General features: G+C 50.5%; 1 protein-coding gene across 1 annotated transcript in view; it reads right to left on the reverse strand.

The window, feature by feature from the left end:
* The window catches only part of LOC121584346 (electrogenic sodium bicarbonate cotransporter 1), a gene marked incomplete at its 5' end in the record, with an annotated part of 142,825 nt that overhangs the window by 59,790 nt on the left and 57,843 nt on the right, over positions 1 to 25,192 (reverse strand). Inside the window, 2 exons of the mRNA XM_045216356.1 lie at positions 11,137 to 11,298; positions 12,182 to 12,295. Coding sequence (XP_045072291.1) covers positions 11,137 to 11,298; positions 12,182 to 12,295 — 276 coding nt within the window. The remainder of the gene's footprint in view (positions 1 to 11,136; positions 11,299 to 12,181; positions 12,296 to 25,192) is intronic.

Genomic DNA, 25,192 nt, shown 5'->3' on the forward strand with positions numbered 1-25,192 from the left:
GACACCCCCTCCAAACCGTGTCGATTCTGCCAAGTCCCTGCATCGTTGCAGCTCTGACCTGGGCTGTTGGGGAACAGGTGCTGGAGGCTCTCATAACCAGCCAGGTCCCAGCACTTGCCCAGCGGGCCTTTTGTCCCCGACACCCGAGGTCCCAGGTCATTCAGTGGGGACATGACTCCCGCCTAGCTTGTCACCCTGGCTCCACCGCACCCACAGCCTGCTCGCCCAGGGGTTCTGGTGGCCCTCTCTGAGGAAGGATGTACGGGAGTTCGTCCAAGCCCTGCCCCATCTGCAGCCAACACAAGTCGTCCTGCCAGCCCCCCAGCCGGATTGCTGCAGCCCCTGCCTGTGCCCAGGCGTCCCTGGTCTCACCTTCCCGCCCTTGACTTTGTCGCGGGGCTGCCCCCCTTCAGTGGCAGAGCCCGTCATTCTCACCATCGTTGGCCGTTTCAGAGATGGCGCTTACTTCCTTCCCCTCCCCAGCTCCCAACCGCCAAGGAGACCGCCCAGGTGGTCCTGGACCACGTCTTCCGGATCCACGGACTGCCAAGGGATGTTGTTTCTGACCGTGGCCCACAATTCTCCTCCGCTTTTTTGGAAGGAGTTCTGTCACCTGCTGGGAGCCACAGTCATCCTGACTTCCGGATTCCATCCCCTCCCAATGGGCACGCGGGCTAATCAGAGCTCAGCACTGCGATGCATGACTCACGCAACCCCCCACTCCTAGTCGCAGCATTGACATGGGTGGAGTACGCACACAATTCTCTGACCTGCTCTGCCATCGGTATGTCCCCTTTCCAATGTGTTTATGGATACCAGCCTCCTCTGTTGCCAGCCAGGAGGAGGAGGTTGCTTGCCCATCTGCACTTGCTTTTGCCCGTCGATGCTCGCCGCCACCTGGTCACAAGCCGAGCCACACTCCTCCAGGTCCGTTAGCCAGCTACACTAGCGGGGCCAACCGTCGGAGAATTCCTGCTCCCACCTACCATGTTGGTCAAGGGTGTGGTTGTCATCGAAGAACCTGCCACTCAGGGTGGAGTCGCAGAAAGCTGGCACTCTCGGTTCTTGGCACCATTTCCTATCATAAGGTGATTAGCCCAACTGCTGTCGGCTCCACACTGCCTAATTCCTGAGGTGCACCCCCACTTTCCATGTGTCTAAGATTAAGCCCATCCGCGAGATCCGCTGGTCCCTGCTGCGCCTGGTCCTCCTCCTCCCCGGCTCGTCGTTGGTGGTCTGGTTGTACCGTCCGCCGCCTGCTTCGGTCCAGACGGAGGGTAGGGGTCTCCAGTACCTCATTGACTGGGAGGGCTATGGACCTGAGGAAGGACCTGGGTGCCAGCTAGTCGTTTGTGGATAGGACTCTCATCACCGCTTTCCACCAGCGGCATCCTGATCAACCCTGCAAATCCGCGGGGAGCCGCCCCAGAGGTCCCCTATCCGTCCGGCCCGCTCGGCTTCCTGTCCCTGTGCCTGATCCTGTCTCGGGACCTGTCCCATCTCCCGCCACGGCCCTCCGGCTTCCTCCGAGATGAGGACGTTCACTCGGACCGTTCGGAGGAGTTCTAGCCCCTCCTCCGACTCCCCTCCTCCCGCCCGGCGTGGTGTTGCTCTTGGGACTTCTGGGGCCGTCCCTTGGGGGTTCTGTCACTGAGCCCTCTCACTCCCACCGGTTACCACATAATTTGGTTTCCACTATCTTCCTCTGCTCACCTCCCTCTCTCTACTCAGCTAACCTCAGCTCCACCTGTCCCTGCTCTGCCTCGACTCTAATTACTCTGCCCAGCTGCGCTGCATTCACCCCACACTAACCTCTCTCCCAGTATTTAAGGCCCTGTCTTTCCCAGCTCTCCGGTGTCAGATCGTACCTGCAAAGCTCACACCGGAGCCTGTTCCGCTCGCGCTTCTGGCTCACCCTGGTTTTGTGACCCCGGACCTGCCTGTTTATTGGATACTCTTCTGCCTTAGGAGATCCAGACCTGCTTCTGCCATTACGACTCCTGACTACCTCTTCAATCCCCGACCTGACCACCCCACCACCTGGCTTCAGGGCGCCATCGCTGCCACTAGGGGGGCACAGACCCAGCGCTCTGGGCCGGGATCCCTGTTACCCCTGGAGACCTTCATCCTCCCTACTTCCCTTTTCCCTTAAGTTTAATAAGCTTTCTAGTGTGGCGCCATTGCTGGTCTCTGTCGTCTGTCTGAGTCGTGACACCTTTCAGACTATTGAGACCCTGAGCTCTGTCCTGAATTCGCACTGTTGAGACACTGCCCATGTTGTCACTTCCAGACTATTGAGACCCCGACCTGTCCTACACTTCCAACTATTAAGACCCCTGACCTGCTCCCTACCTTCAGACTGTTGAGACCCTGCCCTTGTTGTCACTTCAGACTAGCATTGAGACCCTGCCCCTGTCCTACCTTCCAGACTAGTGAGGCCCTGACCTGTCCCTACCTTCCAGACTTTTGAGACCCTGACTTGTCCAGATTCACACCATTGTGACCCTGCCCTGTTGTCTCCACTTCAGACTATCGAGACCCTGCCCTGTCCCTACCTTCAGACTATTGAGGAGCCTGACCTGTCTCTACCTTCCAGACTCTTGAACACCCTGACCTGTCTACATTCAGACTATTAGCGGGCCTGACCTGTCCCTACCTTCCAGGCTAGTGAGGCCCCTACCCGTCCCTACCTTCATCTCCATTGAGACCCTTCCATGTTCTACCTTCTGACTAATAAGACCCTGCCCTGTCCTGCCTTCCCAGACTATTGCTAGACCCTGCCCTGTCCTACCTTCACACTGAGTTAAGACCCTGCCCTGTCCCTACCTTCAGATCTATTAGAACCTGCCATGTCCCACCTTCGAGACTATCGGGACTCTGGCCTGTCCTATCTTCAGGCTCTTGAGACACTGACCTGTCACCTTCAGACTCCAATGAGACCCTGCCATGTCCTACCTTCGACTATTGAACCCTGGCCTGGTCCTAGATTCCACACTCTTGAGACCCTGCCCTGTTGTCACTTCCAGACTGTTTGAGACCCTGACCTGTCCTACCTTCAGACTGGCTGAGACCACTGACCTGTCCCTACCTTCCAGACTAGTGAGGGCCCTGACCTGTCCTACATTCAGACTATTGAGACCCTGCCTGCTCCCTAGATTCACACTACTGAGACCTCTGCCCTGTTGTCACCCCAGACTATTGAGACCCTGTCCTGTCCCTACCTTCCAGACTATTGAAACCCTGACCTGTCCTACCTCCAGACTGTGAGGCCCACCTGTCCCTACATTCAGACTATTGAGACCCTGACCTGTCCTACCTTCAGACTATTGAGACCCTTCCCTGTACTACCTTCTGACTAATAAGACCCTGCCCTGTCCTACCTTCAGACTATTCAGGCCCTGCCCTGTCCTACCTTCAGACTATTGAGGCCCTGCCCTGTCGTACTTTCAGACTATTGAGACCCTGACCTGTCCTACCTTCAGACTATTGAGACACTGACCTGTCCTAGATTCACACCATTGTGACCCTGCCCTGTTGTCACTTCAGACTATTGAGACACTGACCTGTCCTACCTTCAGACTATTGAGATCCTTCCCTGTACTACCTTCAGACTAATAAGACCCTGCCCTGTCCTACCTTCAGACTATTGACACCCTGCCCTGTCCTACCTTCAGACTATTGAGATCCTAACCTGTCCTACCTTCAGACTATTGAGGCCCTGACCTGTCCTACATTCAGACTATTGAGACCCTGACCTGTCCTACCTTCAGACTATTGAGGCCCTGACCTGTCCTACCTTCAGACTATTGAGACCCTTCCCTGTACTACCTTCTGACTAATAAGACCCTGCCCTGTCCTACCTTCAGACTATTGAGACCCTGCCCTGTCCTACCTTCAGACTATTGAGACCCTGCCCTGTCCTACTTCAACTATTGAGACCCTGCGTGTACTTCAGACTACTGATACCCTGACCTGTCCTACCTTCAGACTATTGAGACCCCGACCTGTCCTACCTTCAGACTATTGTGAGGCCCTGACCTGTCCTACATTCAGACTATTGAGACCTGACCTGTCCTACCTTCAGACTATTGGAGACCCTGACCTGTCCTAGATTCACACCATTGTGACCCTGCCCTGTTGTCACTTCAGACTATTGAGACACTGACCTGTCCTACCTTCAGACTATTGAGACCCTTCCCTGTCCTACCTTCAGACTAATGAGACCCTGCCCTGTCCTACCTTCAGACTATTGAGACCCTGACCTGTCCTACCTTCAGACTATTGAGACCCTGCCCTGTCCTACCTTCAGACTATTGAGACCCTGCCCTGTCCTACCTTCAGACTATTGAGACCCTGCCGTGTCCTACCTTCAGACTATTGAGACCCTGACCTGTCCTACCTTCAGACTATTGAGACACTGACCTGTCCTACCTTCAGACTATTGAGACCCTGACCTGTCCTAGATTCACACTATTGAGACCCTGCCCTGTTGTCACTTCAGACTATTGAGACCCTGCCCTGTCCTACCTTCAGACTATTGAGACCCTGACCTGTCCTACCTTCAGACTATTGAGACCCTGACCTGTCCTAGATTCACACCATTGTGACCCTGCCCTGTTGTCACTTTAGACTATTGAGACCCTGACCTGTCCTACCTTCAGACTATTGAGGCCCTGATCTGTCCTACCTTCAGACTATTGAGACCCTGACCTGTCCTACCTTCAGACTATTGAGACCCTGCCCTGTCCTACCTTCAGACTATTGCGATCCTGCCCTGTCCTACCTTCAGACTATTGAGACCCTGCCGTGTCCTACCTTCAGACTATTGAGACCCTGACGTGTCCTAACTTCAGACTACTGATACCCTGACCTGTCCTACCTTCAGACTATTGAGACCCTGACCTGTCCTACCTTCAGACTGAGGCCCTGACCGTGTCCTACCTTCAGACTATTGAGACCCGGACCTGTCCTACCTTCAGACTAGTGAGACCCTGACCTGTCCCTGATTCACACCATTGTGACCCTGCCCTGTTGTCACTTCAGACTATTGAGACACTGACCTGTCCTACCTTCAGACTATTGAGACCCTTCCCTGTACTACCTTCTGACTAATAAGACCCTGTCCTGTCCTACCTTCAGACTATTGAGACCCTGCCCTGTCCTACCTTCAGACTATTGAGACCCTGCCCTGTCCTACCTTCAGACTATTGAGACCCTGCCGTGTCCTACCTTCAGACTATTGAGACCCTGACCTGTCCTACCTTCAGACTATTGAGACACTGACCTGTCTACCTTCAGACTATTGAGACCCTGACCTGTCCCTGACATTCACTATTGAGACCCTGCCTGTTGTCACTTCAGACTATTGAGACCCTGCCTGTCCTACCTTCAGACTATTGAGACCCTGACCTGTCCACCTTCAGACTATTGAGACCTGACCTGTCCTACCTTCAGACTATTGAGACCCTGTCCCTGTCCTACCTTCAGACTAATAAGACCCTGCCCTGTCCTACCTTCAGACTATTCAGGCCCTGCCCTGTCCTACCTTCAGACTATTGAGGCCCTGCCCTGTCCTACCTTCAGACTATTGAGACCCTGACCTGTCCTACCTTCAGACTATTGAGACCCTGACCTGTCCTAGATTCACACCATTGTGACCCTGCCCTGTTGTCACTTCAGACTATTGAGACACTGACCTGTCCTACCTTCAGACTATTGAGACCCTGCCCTGTCCTACCTTCAGACTATTGAGACCCTGACCTGTCCTACCTTCAGACTATTGAGACCCTGACCTGTCCTACCTTCAGACTATTGAGACCCTGCCCTGTCCTACCTTCAGACTATTGAGACCCTGCCCTGTCCTACCTTCAGACTATTGAGACCCTGCCGTGTCCTACCTTCAGACTATTGATACCCTGACCTGTCCTACCTTCAGACTATTGAGACACTGACCTGTCCTACCTTCAGACTATTGAGACCCTGACCTGTCCTAGATTCACACTATTGAGACCCTGCCCTGTTGTCACTTCAGACTATTGAGACCCTGACCTGTCCTACCTTCAGACTATTGAGACCCTGACCTGTCCTACCTTCAGACTATTGAGGCCCTGACCTGTCCTACCTTCAGACTATTGAGACCCTGACCTGTCCTACCTTCAGACTATTGAGACCCTGACCTGTCCTACCTTCAGACTATTGAGGCCCTGCCCTGTCCTACCTTCAGACTATTGAGACCCTGCCCTGTCCTACCTTCAGACTATTGAGATCCTGCCCTGTCCTACCTTCAGACTATTGAGACCCTGACCTGTCCTACCTTCAGACTATTGAGACCCTGCCCTGTCCTACCTTCAGACTATTGAGACCCTGCCCTGTCCTACATTCAGACTATTGAGACCTGACCTGTCCTACATTCAGACTATTGAGACCCTGGCCTGTTGTCACTTCAGACTATTGAGACCCTGCCCTGTCCTACCTTCAGACTATTGATACCCTGCCCTGTCCTACCTTCAGACTATTGATACCCTGCCCTGTCCTACCTTCAGACTATTGAGACCCTGCCCTGTCCTACCTTCAGACTATTGAGACCCTGCCCTGTCCTACCTTCAGACTGTTGAGACCCTGCCCTGTCCTACCTTCAGACTATTGAGAACCTGCCATGTCCTACCTTCAGACTATTGAGACCCTGACCTGTCCTATCTTCAGACTATTGAGACCCTGACCTGTCCTACCTTCAGACTAATGAGACCCTGCCATGTCCTACCTTCAGACTATTGAGACCCTGACCTGTCCCTATCTTCAGACTAATTTGAACCTGCCATGTCCTACCTTCAGACTACTGAGACCCTGACCTGTCCTAACTTCAGACTATTGAGACCCTGACCTGTCCTAATTCAGACTATTGGGACCCTGGCCTGTCCTGTTCAGACTATTGAACCCTGCCTGTCCTACCTTCTGACTATTGAGACCCTGCCGTTTACTACCTTCTGACTATTGATACCCTGACCTGTCCTACCTTCAGACTATTGAGACCCTGCCCTGTCCTACCTTCAGACTATTGAGACCCTGCCCTGTCCTACCTTCAGACTATTGAGACCCTGCCCTGTCCTACCTTCAGACTATTGAGACCCTGCCCTGTCCTACCTTCAGACTATTGAGACCCTGACCTGTCCTACCTTCAGACTATTGAGACCCTGCCCTGTCCTACCTTCAGACTATTGAGACACTGACCTGTCCTACCTTCAGACTATTGAGACCCTGACCTTTCCTAGATTCACACTATTGAGACCCTGCCCTGTTGTCACGTCAGCCTAATGAGACCCGGCCCTGTCCTACCTTCAGACTATTGAGACCCTGATCTGTCCTACCTTCAGACTATTGAGACCCTGACCTGTCCTACCTTCAGACTATTGAGGCCCTGCCCTGTCCTACGTTCAGACTATTGAGACCCTGACCTGTCCTACCTTCAGACTATTGAGACCCTGACCTTTCCTACCTTCAGACTATAAGGCCCTGACCTGTCATACGCTACGACTATTGAGACCCTGACCTGTCCTACCTTCAGACTATTGAGGCCCTGACCTGTCCTACCTTCAGACTATTGAGACCCTGCCCTGTCCTACCTTCAGACTATTGAGACCCTGCCCTGTCCTACCTTCAGACTATTGAGACCCTGACCTGTCCTACCTTCAGACTATTGAGACCCTGACCTGTCCTACCTTCAGACTATTGAGACCTGGCCTGTCCTACCTTCAGACTATTGAACCCTGCCCTGTCCTACCTTCAGACTATTGAGACCCTGCCTGTCCTACCTTTCAGACTATTAGATCTCCCTGCCTGTCCTACCTTCAGACTATTGAGACCCTGCCCTGTCCTACCTTCAGACTATTGAGACCCTGCCTGTCCTACCTTCAGACTATTGAGACCCTGCCCTGTCCTAATTCCAGACTACTGATACCCTGACCTGTCCCTACCTTAGAATATTGAGACCCTGACCTGTTTGTCACTTCCCGACTCTTGAGACCCTGCCCTGTCCTACCCTTCAGACTATTGATACCCTGCCCTGTCCTACCTTCCAGACTATTGATACCCTGCCCCTGTCCTACCTTCCAGACTACCCGAGACCCACTGCCCCTGTCCCCGCCTTCAGACTGTGAGACCCTGCCCTGTCCTACCTTCCAGACTGTTGAGACCCTGCCCTGTCCTAGCTTCAGACTATTGAGAACCTGCCATGTCCTACCTTCAGACTATTGAGACCCTGACCTGTCCTATCTTCAGACTATTGAGACCCTGACCTGTCCTACCTTCAGACTAATGAGACCCTGCCATGTCCTACCTTCAGACTATTGAGACCCTGACCTGTCCTATCTTCAGACTATTTTGAACCTGCCATGTCCTACCTTCAGACTACTGAGACCCTGACCTGTCCTAACTTCAGACTATTGAGACCCTGACCTGTCCTAGATTCAGACTATTGAGACCCTGGCCTGTCCTAGATTCAGACTATTGAGACCCTGGCCTGTCCTACCTTCTGACTATTGAGACCCTGCCGTTTCCTACCTTCTGACTATTGATACCCTGACCTGTCCTACCTTCAGACTATTGAGACCCTGCCCTGTCCTACCTTCAGACTATTGAGACCCTGCCCTGTCCTACCTTCAGACTATTGAGACCCTGCCCTGTCCTACCTTCAGACTATTGAGACCCTGCCCTGTCCTACCTTCAGACTATTGAGACCCTGCCCTGTCCTACCTTCAGACTATTGAGACACTGACCTGTCCTACCTTCAGACTATTGAGACCCTGACCTTTCCTAGATTCACACTATTGAGACCCTGCCCTGTTGTCACGTCAGCCTAATGAGACCCGGCCCTGTCCTACCTTCAGACTATTGAGACCCTGATCTGTCCTACCTTCAGACTATTGAGACCCTGACCTGTCCTACCTTCAGACTATTGAGACCCTGACCTTTCCTACCTTCAGACTATAAGGCCCTGACCTGTCATACGCTACGACTATTGAGACCCTGACCTGTCCTACCTTCAGACTATTGAGACCCTGACCTGTCCTACCTTCAGACTATTGAGACCCTGCCCTGTCCTACCTTCAGACTATTGAGACCCTGCCCTGTCCTACCTTCAGACTATTGAGACCCTGACCTGTCCTACCTTCAGACTATTGAGACCCTGGCCTTTCCTACATTCAACTATTGAGACCCTGACCCTGTTGTACGTCAGACTAATGAGACCCGGACCTGTCCTACCTTCAGACTATTGAGACCCTGATCTGTCCTACCTTCAGACTATTGAGACCCTGACCTGTCCTACCTTCAGACTATTGAGGCCCTGCCTGTCCTACGTTCAGACTATTGAGACCCTGACCTGTCCTACCTTCAGACTATTGAGACCCTGACCTTTCCTACCTTCAGACTATAAGGCCCTGACCTGTCATACGCTACGACTATTGAGACCCTGACCTGTCCTACCTTCAGACTATTGAGGCCCTGACCTGTCCTACCTTCAGACTATTGAGACCCTGCCCTGTCCTACCTTCAGACTATTGATACCCTGCCCTGTCCTACCTTCAGACTATTGAGACCCTGCCCTGTCCTACCTTCAGACTATTGAGACCCTGCCCTGTCCTACCTTCAGACTATTGAGGCCCTGCCCTGTCCTACCTTCAGACTATTGAGACCCTGCCCTGTCCTACCTTCAGACTATTGAGACCCTGACCTGTCCTACCTTCAGACTTTGAGGCCCTGCCCTGTCCCTACCTTCCAGACTATTGAGATCCTGACCTGTCCTACCTTCCAGACTATTGAGACCCTGACCTGTCCTACCTTCAGACTATTGAGACCCTGCCCTGTCCTACCTTCAGACTATTGAGACCCTGCCCTGTCCTACCTTCAGACTAGTGGACCCTGACACCGTCCCACCTTCAGACTATTGATACCCTGCCCCTGTCCTACCTTCAGACTATTGAGGCACTGACCTGTCCTACCTTCAGACTATTGAGACTGACCTTTCCCTAGATTCACACTATTGAGACCCTGCCCTGTTGTCACGTCAGCCTAATGAGACCCGGCCCTGTCCTACCTTCAGACTATTGAGACCCTGTCTGTCCTACCTTCAGACTATTGAGACCCTGCCTGTCCTACCTTCAGACTATTGAGGCCCTGCCCTGTCCTACGTTCAGACTATTGAGACTGACCTGTCCTAACTTCCGACTATTGAGACCCAGCCTTTCCTACCTTCAGACTATAAGACCCTGACCTGTCATTCGACTATTGAGACCCTGACCTGTCCCTACCTTCAGACTATTGAGGCCCTGACCTGTCCTACCTTCAGACTATTAGACCCTGCCCTGTCCCTACCTTCCAGACTATTGAGACCCTGCCCTGTCCCTACCTTCCGACTATTGAGACCCTGACCTGTCCTACCTTCAGACTATAAGGCCCTGCCTGTCCCTACCTTCCAGACTATTGAGGCCCTGCCTGTCTCCGCCAGACTATTGGAGACCCTGCCCTGTCCTACCTTCCGACTATTGAGACCCTGACCTGTCCTACCTTCCGACTACTTGGACCCTGACCCTGTCCTACCTTCAGACTATTGAGATCCTGACCTGTCCTACCTTCAGACTATTGAGACCCTGACCTGTCCTACCTTCAGACTATTGAGACCCTGACCTGTCCTACCTTCAGACTATAAGGCCCTGACCTGTCCTACCTTCAGACTATTGAGACCCTGACCTGTCCTACCTTCAGACTATAAGGCCCTGACCTGTCATACGCTATGACTATTGAGACCCTGACCTGTCCTACCTTCAGACTATTGAGGCCCTGACCTGTCCTATCTTCAGACTATTGAGACCCTGCCCTGTCCTACCTTCAGACTATTGAGACCCTGCCCTGTCCTACCTTCAGACTATTGAGACCCTGACCCTGTCCTACCTTCCGACTATTGAGGACCCTGCCTGTCCTACCTTCAGACTATTGAGACCCTGCCCTGTCCTACCTTCAGACTATTGAGACCCTGACCTGTCCTACCTTCAGACTATTGAGATCCTGCCCTGTCCTACCTTCAGACTATTGAGATCCTGCCTTGTTGTCACTTCAGACTATTGAGACCCTGCCCTGTCCAACCTTCAGCATGTGCTCCTTCCTGTTGACGATGACAGCGGTGATCTGCTGGTCCATGAAGAGCAGGATGGTGACCAGCAGGGCAGGCAGTGCTGACACCACGTACACCCACCACGGGTTGCCTCCGAAAGGGGGAACAAACCAGCCACGGTTGGGGCTCGTTGGCTGGAGGTGGAGGAACAGAGAGCAGTGTTTACAAAAACACACATAAGCAAGTAACAACACACATAGGCAAGTAACAACACATCGACAAGTAACACCACACATAGGCAAGTAACAACACATCGACAAGTAACAACACACATCAACAAGTAACAACACACATCAACAAGTAACAACACACATCGACAAGTAACACCACACATCAACCAGTAACAACACACATCAACAAGTAACACCACACATAGGCAAGTAACAACACATCGACAAGTAACAACACACATCAACAAGTAACAACACACATCAACAAGTAACAACACACATCGACAAGTAACACCACAAATCAACCAGTAACAACACACATCAACAAGTAACAACACACATAGACAAGTAACAACACACATTAACAAGTAACAACACACATCAACAAGTAACAACACACATCAACAAGTAACAACACACATCAACAAGTAACAACACACATCAACAAGTAACAACACACATCAACAAGTAACAACACACATCGACAAGTAACAACACACATCGACAAGTAACAACACACATCAACAAGTAACAACACACATCAACAAGTAACAACACACATCAACAAGTAACAACACACATCAACAAGTAACAACACACATCAACAAGTAACAACACACATCAACAAGTAACAACACACATCGACAAGTAACAACACACATCAACCAGTAACAACACACATCAACCAGTAACAACACACATCAACAAGTAACAACACACATATGTACTGTATGTTTACCCAGACACACACACATACCATGCAATATTAGAACGTGTATCTAATGTACATTTAAAACAAATATGTGGTATATGAATAATGTAGATATACATCTGAAATTAGCCATACCTTGAACTCAGTTGGGACTATGAGCTTGGGAGTGTCCACTCCTACTAGCATGTCCACACCACAGAAGATCAGGATGGCCAAGATAATGGCAAAGTCACTGATGAGTTTCCTCACCTACAAAGAGAGAGACATACATGTAACCAAGAACAGATTAGGGTTACATATATTAACTACACAGAGATATACATGTACAATGACAGTCACAATGACAATATCAGGGTTAGGGTTAGGTGTTTACAGCAGGGTTAGGGTTAGGCGTTTACAGCAGGGTTAGGGTTAGGTGTTTACAGTAGGGGTAGGGTTAGGGTTAGGTGTTTACAGTAGGGGTAGGAGTTGGTGTTTACAGTAGGGGGTAGGGGTTAGGTGTTTACAGTAGGGTTAGGTGTTTACAGTAGGGGTAGGGTTAGGTGTTTACAGTAGGGTTGGGTTAGGTGTTTACAGTAGGGTTAGGTGTTTCAGTAGGGTAGGGTTAGGTGTTTACAGTAGGGGTAGGGTTAGGTGTTTACAGTAGGGTTAGGGTTAGGTGTTTACAGTAGGGGGTAGGGTTAGGGTTAGGGGTGTTTACAGTAGGGGGCCAGGGTTAGGGTGTTTACAGTAGGGGTAGGGTTAGGGTGTTTACAGTAGGGGTAGGGTTAGTAGGTAGTGTTACAGTAGGGGTAGGGTTAGGTGTTTACAGTAGGGCTGGGGTTAGGTGTGTTTACAGTAGGGGGTAGGGTTAGGTGTTTACAGTAGGGGTGGGGGGGGTGGGTGTTTCGTAGGGTTAGGTGTTTAGTGGGTTGGGTGTTTGGAGGTGTTAGGTGGGTTATTAGGTGTTTACAGTAGGGGGTAGGGTTGGAGTGTTTACAGTAGGTAGGGTTAGGTGTTTACAGTAGGTTGGGTTGGGTGTTTACAGTAGGGGGTAGGGTTAGAGTGTTTACAGTAGGGTTAGGGTTAGGGTGTTTACAGTAGGGGGTAGGGTTGAGTGTTTACGGTGGGGTAGGGTTAGGTGTTTACAAAGGGGTAGGGTTAGGTGTTTACAGTAGGGGGTAGGGTTGGGTGTTTACAGAGGTAGGGTTGGGTGTTTACAGTTAGGGGTAGGGTTGGGTGTTTACAGTAGGGGGTGGGGTGGGTTAGGTGTTTACAGTAGGGTTAGGGTTGGGGTGTTTACAGGGGGTAGGTTAGGTGTTTACAGTAGGGGGTAGGGTTAGGTGTTTACAGTAGGGGTAGGGTTAGGGTTAGGTGTTTCTGTGGGGTGGGTAGGGTTGGGGTGTTTACAGTAGGGGGTAGGGTTAGGTGTTTACAGTAGGGGTCGGGTTAGGTGTTTAGTGGGGTAGGTTAGGGTGTTTACTGTGGGGTAGGGTTAGGTGTTTACAGTAGGGGGTAGGGTTAAGTGTTTACAGTAGGGTTAGGGTTGGTGTTTACAGTAGGGGTAGGGTTAGGGTTGGTGTTTACAGTAGGGGTAGGGTTAGGTGTTTACAGTGGGGTAGGGTTAGAGTGTTTACAGTAGGGTTAGGGTTGGGTGTTTACAGTAGAGGGTAGGGTTGGGTGTTTACAGTAGGGGGTAGGGTTAGGTGTTTACAGTAGGGGTAGGGTTGGTGTTTACAGTAGGGTTAGGGTTAGTTGTGTTTACAGTAGGTTAGGGTTAGGTGTTTACAGTAGGGGGTAGGGTTGGAGAGTGTTTACAGTAGGGGTAGGGTTGGAGTGTTTACAGTAGGGTAGGATTAGGTGTTTACAGTAGGGGTAGGGTTAGGGTTGGGGTGTTTACAGTGGGGGTAGGGTTGGGTGTTTACGGTAGGGGTGGGGTTTAGGGTTAGGTGTTTTACAGTAGGGGTAGGGTTAGGTGTTTACAGTAGGGGTAGGGTTGGGTTAGGTGTTTACAGTGGGGTAGGGTTATGGGGGTTGGGTGTTTACAGTAGGGGTAGGTTAGGTGTTTACAGTGTAGGGTTGGGTGTTTACAGTAGGGGTGGGGTTAGGGTTAGTGTTTCAGTAGGGGTAGGGTTGGGTGTTTACAGTAGGGGTAGGGTTGGGTGTTTCATAGGGGTGGGTTGGTGTTTACAGTGGGGTTAGGGTTGGGTTAGGGTGTTTACAGTAGGGTTAGGGTTGGGGTTGGGTGTTTACAGTAGGGTTAGGGTTGGGTGTTTACAGTAGGGGTGGGGTTGGGGTTAGGTGTTTACAGTAGGGGGTGGGGTTGGGTGTTTACAGTAGGGGTTGGGGTTAGGTGTTTACAGTAGGGGGTAGGGTTGGGTGTTTACAGTAGGGTTAGGGTTGGAGTGTTTACAGTAGGGGTAGGGTGGGGTTGAGGTGTTTACAGTAGGGGTAGGGTTGGGGTGTTTACAGTAGAGGGTAGGGTTGGGTGTTTACAGTAGGGGTTGGTTGAGGGTTAGGTGTTTACAGTAGGGGGTAGGGTTGGGGTGTTTACAGTAGGGGTAGGGTTGGTGGCATAGGGTAGGGGTTGGTTAGGTGTTTACAGTAGGGGTAGGGTTGGGGTGTTTACAGTAGGGGTAGGATTAGGGTGTTTACAGTAGGGTTGGGGTTGGGGTGTTTACAGTAGGGGGTAGGGTTAGGGGTTGGGTTTACAGTAGGGTTAGGGTTAGGTGTTTACAGTAGGGGGTAGGGTTGGGGTTGGTGTTTACAGTAGGGGTAGGGTTAGGTGTTTACAGTAGGGGTAGGGTTAGGGGTTAGGTGTTTACAGTAGGGTTGGGGTTAGGGTGTTTACAGTAGGGGGTAGGGTTAGGGTTAGGTGTTTACAGTAGGGGTAGGGTTAGAGTGTTTACAGTAGGGGTAGGGTTATTGTTAGGTGTTTACAGTAGGTTAGGGTTAGGGAGTGTTTACAGTAGGGGTAGGGGTTGGTGTTTACAGTGGGGGTGGGGTTGGGGTGTTTACAGCAGGGTTAGGGTTAGGTGTTTACAGTAGGGGTAGGGTTAGGGTTAGGTGTTTACAGTAGGGGTAGGGTTGGAGTGGTTTACAGTGGTGGGGTTAGGGTTAGGTGTTTACAGTAGGGGGTAGGGTTAGAGTGTTTACAGTAGGGGGTAGGGTTAGGTGTTTACAGTAGGGGTAGGATTGGGTGTTTACAGTAGGAGTAAGGATTGGGGTGTTTACAGTAGGGGTGGGGTTAGGGTGTTTACGGTAGGGGGTAGGGATTAGGTGTTTACAGTAGGGGTAGGATTAGGTGTTTACGGTAGGGGTAGGGTTGGGTGTTTACAGTAGGGGTAGGATTGGGTGTTTACAGTGGGGGTGGGGTTAGGTGTTTACAGTAGGTGGGTTAGGGTTAGGTGTTTACGGTAGGGGTAGGGTTGGGTGTTTACGGTAGGGGTGGGGTTAGGTGTTTACAGTAGGGGTAGGGTTAGGTGTTTACAGTGGGGGTAGGGTGTAGGGTTACGTGTTTACAGTGGGGTGGTGTTTGAGGGGGGGTTGGTTTACAGTAGGTAGGGTTAGGTGTTTACAGTAGGGTTAGGGTTAGGTGTTTCAGTAGGGTTAGGGTTAGGTGTTTACAGTAGGGGTAGGGTTAGGTGTTTACAGTAGGGGTTAGGGTTGGGGTTAGGTGTTTACAGTAGGGGGTGGGGTTGGGTGTTTACAGCAGGGTTAGGGTTCGGTGTTTACAGTAGGGGTAGGGTTGGGGTTAGGTGTTTACAGTGGGGGTGGGGTTAGGGTGTTTACAGTAGGGGTAGGGTTAGGTGTTTACAGTAGGGTTAGGGTTGGGGTTAGGTGTTTACAGTAGGGGTAGGGTTGGTGTTTTACAGTAGGGGTAGGGTTAGGTGTTTACAGTGGGGGTAGGGTTAGGTGTTTTACAGTAGGGGTAGGATTGGGGTGTTTACAGTAGGGGGTAGGATTAGGTGTTTACAGTAGGGGTAGGGTTGGAGTGTTTACAGTAGGGGTAGGGTTGGGGTGTTTACAGTAGGGGTAGGATTAGGGTGTTTACAGTAGGGGTAGGGTTGGGGTGTTTACAGTAGGGGTAGGGATTAGGTGTTTACAGTAGGGGTAGGGTTGGTGTTTACAGTAGGGTAGGGTTGGGTTGGGTTGGTGTTTACAGTGGGGTAGGATTGGGTGTTTACAGTGGGGGTAGGGTTAGGTGTTTACAGTAGGGTTATGATTAGGTGTTTACAGTAGGGGTAGGGTTAGGGGTTACGTGTTTACAGTAGGGGGTAGGGTTAGGTGTTTACAGTGGGTTAGGGTTGGGTGTTTACAGTAGGGGTAGGGTTAGGTGTTTCAGCAGGGTTGGGGTTAGGTGTTTACAGTAGGGTTAGGGTTGGGTGTTTACAGTAGGGTTAGGGTTAAGTGTTTACAGTAGGGTTAGGGTTGAGAGCGTTTACAGTAGGGTTAGGGTTAGGTGTTTACAGTAGGGGTAGGATTAGGTGTTTACAGTAGGGGTAGGGTTAGGTGTTTACAGTAGGGGGTAGGGTTGGGGTTGAGGTGTTTACAGTAGGGGGTAGGGTTGAGTGGGTTAGGTGTTTACAGTAGGGGGTAGGGGGTGGTTAGGTGTTTACAGTAGGGGGTGGGGTTAGGGTTGGGTGTTTACAGTAGGGGTAGGATTAGGTGTTTACAGTAGGGGTAGGGGTTAGGGTTAGGTGTTTTCAGTAGGGGTAGGGATTAGGTGTTTACAGTAGGGGGTGGGTTGGGTTAGGTGTTTACAGTAGGGGTGGTTGGGTGTTTACAGTAGGGCTAGGTTGGGGTTGGTGTTTAGTGGGGGTGGGTTGGGTGTTTACAGTGGGTAGGGTTGTGTTTCAGTGGGTAGGTTAGGTGTTTACAGAAGGGGTAGGTTAGGTGTTTACAGTAGGGGTAGGGTTGGGGTGTTTACAGTAGGGGTAGGGTTAGGTGTTTACAGTAGGGGTAGGGTTAGGTGTTTACAGTAGGGGTAGGGTTAGGTGTTTACAGTAGGGGTAGGGTTAGGGTTAGGTGTTTACAGTAGGGGTAGGGTTAGGTGTTTACAGTAGGGGTAGGGTTAGGGTTAGGTGTTTACAGTAGGGGTAGGGTTAGGTGTTTACAGTAGGGGTAGGGTTAGGTGTTTACAGTAGGGGGTAGGGTTATGGTTGGTGTTTCAGTAGGGGTAGGGTTAGGTGTTTACAGTAGGGCTAGGGTTAGGGTTAGGTGTTTACAGTAGGGGTAGGGTTAGGTGTTTACAGTAGGGGTAGGGTTAGGTGTTTACAGTAGGGGTAGGGTTAGGTGTTTACAGAAGGGGTAGGGTTAGGTGTTTACAGTAGGGGTAGGGTTAGGTGTTTACAGTAGGGGTAGGGTTAGGTGTTTACAGTGGGGGGTAGGGTTAGGTGTTTACAGCGGGGTTAGGGTTAGGTGTTTACAGTAGGGGTAGGGATTAGGTGTTTACAGTAGGGTTAGGGGTTAGGTGTTTACAGTAGGGGTAGGGTTAGGTGTTTACAGTAGGGTAGGGTTAGGGTGGTGTTTACGTAGGGGTAGGGTTAGGTGTTTACAGTGGGGTAGGGTTAGGTGTTTACAGTAGGGGTAGGGTTAGGTGTTTACAGTAGGGTTAGGGTTAGGTGTTTACAGCAGGGTTAGGGTTAGGTGTTTACAGTAGGGGTAGGATTAGGTGTTTACAGTAGGGTTAGGGTTAGGTGTTTACAGTAGGGGTAGGGTTAGGTGTTTACAGTAGGGGTAGGGTTAGGTGTTTACAGTAGGGGTAGGGTTAGGTGTTTACAGTAGGGGTAGGGGTAGGGTTAGGTGTTTACAGTAGGGGTAGGGTTGGTGTTTTACGGTAGGGGTAGGGTTAGGGTTAGGTGTTTACAGTAGGGGTAGGGTTAGGTGTTTACAGTAGGGGTAGGATTAGGTGTTTCAGTAGGGGTAGGGTTGGGTTAGGTGTTTACAGTAGGGGGGTAGGGTTAGGTGTTTACAGTAGGGCTAGGGTTAGGTGTTTACAGTAGGGGTAGGGTTAGGGTGTTTACAGTAGGGGTTAGGGTTAAAGGGTTAGGTGTTTACAGTAGGGGTAGGATTAGGTGTTTACAGTAGGGGGGGTAGGGTTAGGTGTTTACAGTAGGGGTAGGGTTAGGTGTTTACAGTAGGGGGTAGGGTTGGTGTTTACAGTGGGGTAGGGTTTGGTGTTTCAGGGGGTAGGGTTAGGGTTAGGTGTTTACAGAAGGGGTAGGGTTAGGGTTAGGTGTTTACAGTAGGGGTAGGGTTAGGTGTTTACAGTAGGGTTAGGGTTAGGTGTTTACAGTAGGGGCAGGGTTAGGTGTTTACAGAAGGGGTAGGGTTAGGGTTAGGTGTTTACAGAAGGGGTAGGGTTAGGGTTAGGTGTTTACAGTAGGGGTAGGGTTAGGTGTTTACAGTAGGGTTAGGGTTAGGTGTTTACAGTAGGGGTAGGGTTAGGGTTGGTGTTTACAGTAGGGGTAGGGTTAGGTGTTTACAGTAGGGGGTAGGGTTAGGTGTTTACGGTAGGGGTAGGGTTAGGTGTTTACAGTAGGGGGTAGGGTTAGGTGTTTACAGTAGGGTAGGGTTAGGGTTAGGTGTTTACAGTAGGGGTAGGGTTAGGTGTTTACAGTAGGGGTAGGGTTAGGTGTTTACAGTAGGGGTAGGGTTAGGTGTTTACAGTAGGGCTAGGCTTAGGTGTTTACAGTAGGGGTAGGGTTAGGGTTAGGTGTTTACAGCAGGGTTAGGGTTAGGTGTTTACAGTAGGGGGTAGGGTTAGGGTTAGGTGTTTACAGCAGGGTTAGGGTTAGGTGTTTACAGTAGGGGTAGGGTTAGGGTTAGGTGTTTACAGTAGGGCTAGGGTTAGGTGTTTACAGTAGGGGTAGGATTAGGTGTTTACAGTAGGGGTAGGGTTAGGGTTAGGTGTTTACAGAAGGGGTAGGGTTAGGTGTTTACAGTAGGGGTAGGGTTAGGTGTTTACAGTAGGGGTAGGGTTAGGGTGTTTACAGTAGGGTTAGGGGTTAGGTGTTTACAGTAGGGGTAGGGTTAGGTGTTTACAGTAGGGGTAGGGTTAGGTGTTTACAGTAGGGTCAGGGTTGCCAGGTGTTTACAGTAGGGTTAGGGGTTGGAGGTGTTTACAGTAGGGTTGGGGTTAGGTGTTTACAGTAGGGTTAGGGTTAAGTGTTTACAGTAGGGTTAGGGTTAGGCGTTTACAGTAGGGTTAGGGTTAGGTGTTTACAGTAGGGTTAGGGTTAGGTGTTTACAGTAGGGGTAGGGTTAGGTGTTTACAGCAGGGTTAGGGTTAGGTGTTTACAGTAGGGTTAGGGTTAGGTGTTTACAGTAGGGTTAGGGTTAGGTGTTTACAGTAGGGGTAGGGTTAGGTGTTTACAGTAGGGTTAGGGTTAGGTGTTTACAGTAGGGTTAGGGTTAAGTGTTTACAGTAGGGTTAGGGTTAGGCGTTTACAGTAGGGTTAGGGTTAGGTGTTTACAGTAGGGGTAGGGTTAGGTGTTTACAGTAGGGGTAGGGTTAGGTGTTTACAGTAGGGGTAGGGTTAGGGTTAGGTGTTTACAGTAGGGTTAGGGTTAGGCGTTTACAGTAGGGGTAGGGTTAGGTGTTTACAGTAGGGGTAGGGTTAGGTGTTCACAGTAGGGTTAGGGTTAGGTGTTTACAGTAGGGTTAGGGTTAGGTGTTTACAGTAGGGTTAGGGTTAGGTGTTTACAGTAGGGTTAGGGTTAAGTGTTTACAGTAGGGTTAGGGTTAGGCGTTTACAGTAGGGTTAGGGTTAGGTGTTTACAGTAGGGTTAGGGTTAGGTGTTTACAGTAGGGGTAGGGTTAGGTGTTTACAGCAGGGTTAGGGTTAGGTGTTTACAGTAGGGGTTAGGGTTAGGTGTTTACAGTAGGGGTAGGGTTGGGTAGGTGTTTACAGTAGGGTTAGGGGCTGGGTGTTTACAGAAGGGGTAGGGTTAGGTGTTTACAGTAGGGGTAGGGTAGGTGTTTACAGTAGGGGTAGGGTTAGGTGTTTACAGTGGGGTAGGGTTAGGTGTTTACAGTAGGGGTAGGGTTAGGTGTTTACAGTAGGGGGTAGGGTTAGGTGTTTACAGTAGGGGGTAGGGTTAGGTGTTTACAGTAGGGTTAGGGTTAGGCGTTTACAGTAGGGGTAGGGTTAGGGTTAGGGTGTTTACAGCAGGGTTAGGGTTAGGTGTTTACAGTAGGGTGTGGGTTAGGGTTAGGTGTTTACAGCAGGGTTAGGGTTAGGTGTTTACAGTAGGGGTAGGGTTAGGTGTTTACAGTAGGGGGGGTAGGGTTAGGTGTTTACAGCAGGGGTAGGGTGGTGTTTACAGTAGGGGTAGGGTTAGGTGTTTACAGTAGGGGGTAGGGTTAGGGTTAGGTGTTTCAGTGGGGTAGGGTTAGGGTTAGGTGTTTACAGTAGGGGTAGGGTTGGGTGTTTACAGGGGTGGGTTAGGTGTTTACAGTAGGGGTAGGATTAGGTGTTTACAGTAGGGGGTAGGGTTAGGTGTTTACAGTAGGGGTAGGGTTAGGGTGTTTACAGTAAGGGTAGGGTTAGGTGTTTACAGTAGTAGGGTTAAGAGGTGTTTACAGTAGGGGGTAGGTTAGGTGTTTTACAGTAGGGTTAGGGTAGTGTGTTTACAGTAGGGGGTAGGGGTTAGGTGTTTACAGCAGGGTTAGGGTTAGAGTGTTTACAGTAGGGGGTAGGGTTAGGTGTTTACAGTAGGGGTAGGGTTAGGTGTTTACAGCAGGGGGTAGGGTTAGGTGTTTACAGTAGGGGTAGGGTTAGGTGTTTACAGTAGGGGTAGGGTTAGGTGTTTACAGTAGGGGTAGGATTAGGTGTTTACAGTAGGGGTAGGGTAGTAGGGTTAGGTGTTTACAGTAGGGGTAGGGTTCAGGGTAGGGTTGAGGTGTTTACAGTAGGGGTAGGGTTGGGTTAGGTGTTTACAGTAGGGTAGGGTTGGAGGTGTTTACAGTAGGGGGTAGGGTTAGGTGTTTACAGTAGGGGTAGGTTGGGTGTTTACAGTAGGGGTAGGGTTAGGTGTTTACAGTAGGGGTAGGGTTAGGTGTTTACAGTAGGGGTTAGGGTTAGGTGTTTCAGGGCAGGTAGGGTTAGGTGTTTACAGTAGGGTTAGGGTTAGGTGTTTACAGTAGGGGTAGGGTTAGGTGTTTACAGCAGGGTTAGGGTTAGGTGTTTACAGTAGGGGTAGGGTTAGGTGTTTACAGTAGGGGTAGGGTTAGGTGTTTACAGTAGGGTTAGGGTTAGGTGTTTACAGTAGGGTTAGGGTTAGGTGTTTACAGTAGGGTTAGGGTTAGGTGTTTACAGTAGGGTTAGGGTTAAGTGTTTACAGTGGGTTAGGGTTAGGCGTTTACAGCAGGGTTAGGGTTAGAGGTGTTTACAGTAGGGTTAGGGTTAGGTGTTTACGGTAGGGGTAGGGTTTGTGTTAGTTTTAGTTGGGTTAGGTGTTTACAGTAGGGTTGTTGTGTTTGTAGGGTTAGGGTTAGGTGTTTCAGTAGGGTTAGGGTTAAGTGTTTACAGTAGGGGTTAGGTTAGGCGTTTACAGTAGGGTTAGGGTTGGTGTTTACAGTGGGGTAGGGTTAGGGTGTTTACAGTAGGGGTAGGGTTAGGTGTTTACAGTAGGGGTAGGGTTAGGGTTAGTGTTTACAGTAGGGTTAGGGTTAGGCGTTTACAGTGAGGGTAGGGTTAGGTGTTTACAGTAGGGGTAGAGTTAGGTGTTTACAGTAGGGGGTAGGGTTAGGTGTTTACAGTAGGGGGTAGGGTTAGGTGTTTCAGTAGGGGTAGGGTTAGGTGTTACAGTAGGGGTAGGGTTAGGGTTAGGTGTTTACAGTAGGGTAGGTTAGGTGTTTACAGTAGGGGTAGGGTTAGGTGTTTACAGTAGGGGTAGGGTTAGGTGTTTACAGTAGGGTTAGGGTTAGGTGTTTCAGTAGGGTTAGGGTTAGGTGTTTACAGTAGGGTTAGGGTTAGGTGTTTACAGTAGGGTTAGGGTTAAGTGTTTACAGTAGGGTTAGGGTTAGGCGTTTACAGTAGGGTTAGGGTTAGGCGTTTACAGTAGGGTTAGGGTTGGTGTTTACAGAGGGTTAGGGTTGGTGTTTACAGTAGGGGTAGGGTTAGGTGTTTACAGCAGGGTTAGGGTTAGGTGTTTTCAGTAGGGTTAGGGTTGAGTTGGTCAGTTTACAGTAGGGGTAGGGTTAGGTGTTTACAGTAGGGTTAGGGTTAGGTGTTCACAGAAGGGTAGGGTTAGGTGTTTACAGTAGGGGTAGGGTTAGGTGTTTACAGAGGGTTAGGGTTAGGTGTGTTACAGGGGGTAGGGTTAGGTGTTTACAGTAGGGGTAGGGTTAGGTGTTTACAGTAGGGGTAGGATTAGGTGTTTACAGTAGGGGTAGGGTTAGGTGTTTACAGTAGGGGTAGGGTTAGGGTTAGGTGTTTACAGTAGGGGTAGGGTTAGGTGTTTACAGTAGGGGTAGGGTTAGGTGTTTACAGTAGGGGTAGGGTTAGGTGTTTACAGTAGGGGTAGGGTTAGGGTTAGGTGTTTACAGTAGGGGTAGGGTTAGGTGTTTACAGAAGGGGTAGGGTTAGGTGTTTACAGTAGGGGTAGGGTTAGGTGTTTACAGTAGGGGTAGGGTTAGGTGTTTACAGTAGGGTTAGGGTTAGGTGTTTACAGTAGGGGTAGGGTTAGGTGTTTACAGTAGGGGTAGGGTTAGGTGTTTACAGTAGGGGTAGGGTTAGGTGTTTACAGTAGGGGTAGGGTTAGGTGTTTACAGTAGGGGTAGGGTTAGGTGTTTACAGTAGGGGTAGGGTTAGGTGGGTTTCAGTAGGGGGTAGGGTTAGGTGTTTACTGTAGAGGTAGGGTTAGGTGTTTACAGTAGGGGTAGGGTTAGGGTTAGGTGTTTACAGTAGGGTTAGGGTTAGGTGTTTACAGTAGGGCTAGGGTTCGGTGTTTACAGTAGGGGTAGGGTTAGGTGTTTACAGTAGGGGTAGGGTTAGGGTTATGATTAGCTATGTACAGTAGGGGTAGGGTTAGGTGTTTACAGTAGGGGTAGGGTTAGGGTTAGGCGTTTACAGTAGGGGTAGGATTGGTGTTTACAGTAGGGGGTAGGGTTAGGTGTTTACAGTAGGGGTAGGGTTAGGTGTTTACAGTAGGGGTAGGGTTAGGGTTAGCTATGTACAGTAGGGGTAGGGTTAGGGTTATGATTAGCTATGTACAGTAGGGGTAGGGTTAGGGTTATGATTAGCTATGTACAGTAGGGGGTAGGGTTAGGGTTATGATTAGCTATGTACAGTAGGGGTAGGGTTAGGTTATGATTAGCTATGTCAGTAGGGGTAGGGTTAGGGTTATGATTAGCTATGTACAGTAGGGGGTAGGGTTAGGGTTATATTAGCTATGTACAGTAGGGGTAGGGTTAGGGTTATGATTAGCTATGTACAGTAGGGGGTAGGGTTAGGGTTAGCTATGTACAGTAGGGTAGGGTTAGGGTTATGATTAGCTATGTACAGTAGGGGTAGGGGTTAGGGTTATGATTAGCTATGTACAGTAGGGGTAGGGTTAGGGGTTAGTGATTAGCTATGTACAGTAGGGGTAGGGTTAGGGTTATGATTAGCTATGTACAGTAGGGGTAGGGTTAGGGTTATGATTAGCTATGTACAGTAGGGGTAGGGTTAGGGTTATGATTAGCTATGTACAGTAGGGGTAGGGTTAGGGTTATGATTAGCTATGTACAGTAGGGGTAGGGTTAGGGTTAGGTGTGTGTGTGCCCAACAACTTGCCCGCTTGACCCTATCCCCTCCTCTCTTCTCCAGACCATTTCCGGAGACCTTCTCCCTTACCTCACCTCGCTCATCAACTCATCCTTGACCGCTGGCTATGTCCCTTCCGTCTTCAAGAGAGCAAGAGTTGCACCCCTTCTCAAAAAACCTACACTCGATCCCTCCGATGTCAACAACTACAGACCAGTATCCCTTCTTTCTTTTCTCTCCAAAACTCTTGAGTGTGCCGTCTTTAGCCAACTCTTTTGCTATCTCTCTCAGAATTACCTTCTTGATCCAAACCAGTCAGGTTTCAAGACTGGTCATTCAACTGAGACTGCTCTTCTCTGTGTCACGGAGGCTCTCCGCACTGCTAAAGCTAACTCTCTCTCCTCTGCTCTTGTCCATCAGATCCTCCTCTCCACCCTCTCCGAGCTGGGCATCTCCGGCGCGGCTCACTCCTGGATTGCGTCCTACCTGACCGGTCGCTCCTACCAAGTGGCGTGGCGAGAAGCTGTCTCCGCACCACGTGCTCTCACCACTGGTGTCCCCCAGGGGCTCAGTTCTAGGCCCTCTCCTTTTCTCCCTATACACCAAGTCACTTGGCTCTGTCATATCCTCACATGGCCTCTCCTATCATTGCTACGCTGACGATACACAACTAATCTTCTCCTTTCCCCCTTCTGATAACCAGGTGGCGAATCGCATCTCTGCATGTCTGGCAGACATATCAGTATGGATGACGGATCACCACCTCAAGCTGAACCCTGGCAAGACGGAGCTGCTCTTCCTCCCGGGGAAGGACTGCCCGTTCCATGATCTCGCCATCACGGTTGACAACTCCGCTGTGTCCTCCTCCCAGAGTGCGAAGAGCCTAGGCGTGACCCTGGACAACACCCTGTCGTTCTCCGCCAACATCAAGGCGGTGACCCGCCTCCTGCAGGTTCATGCTCTACAACATTCGGAGAGTACGACCCTGCCTTACACAGGAAGCGGCACAGGTCCTAATCCAGGCACTTGTCATCTCCCGTCTGGACTACTGCAACTCGCTGTTGGCTGGCCTCCCTGCCTGTGCCTTAAACCCCTACAACTCATCCAGAATGCCGCAGCCCGTCTGGTGTTCAACCTTCCCAAGTTCTCTCACGTCACCCCCCTCCTCCGCACACTCCACTGGCTTCCAGTTGAAGCTTCGCATCCGCTACAAGACCATGGTGCTTGCCTATGGAGCAGTGAGGGGGAACGGCACCTCTGTACCTTCGGGCTCTGATCAGTCCCTACACCCAAACGAGGGCATTGCGTTCATCCACCTCTGGCCTGCTGGCTCCCCTTCCTCTGCGGAAGCATAGTTCCCGCTCAGCCCAGTCAAAACTGTTCGCTGCTCTTGGCACCCCAATGGTGGAACAAG

This window comes from Coregonus clupeaformis, unplaced genomic scaffold, assembly GCF_020615455.1.
Source record: "Coregonus clupeaformis isolate EN_2021a unplaced genomic scaffold, ASM2061545v1 scaf0691, whole genome shotgun sequence".
NCBI classification, from domain to species: Eukaryota; Metazoa; Chordata; class Actinopteri; order Salmoniformes; family Salmonidae; genus Coregonus; species Coregonus clupeaformis.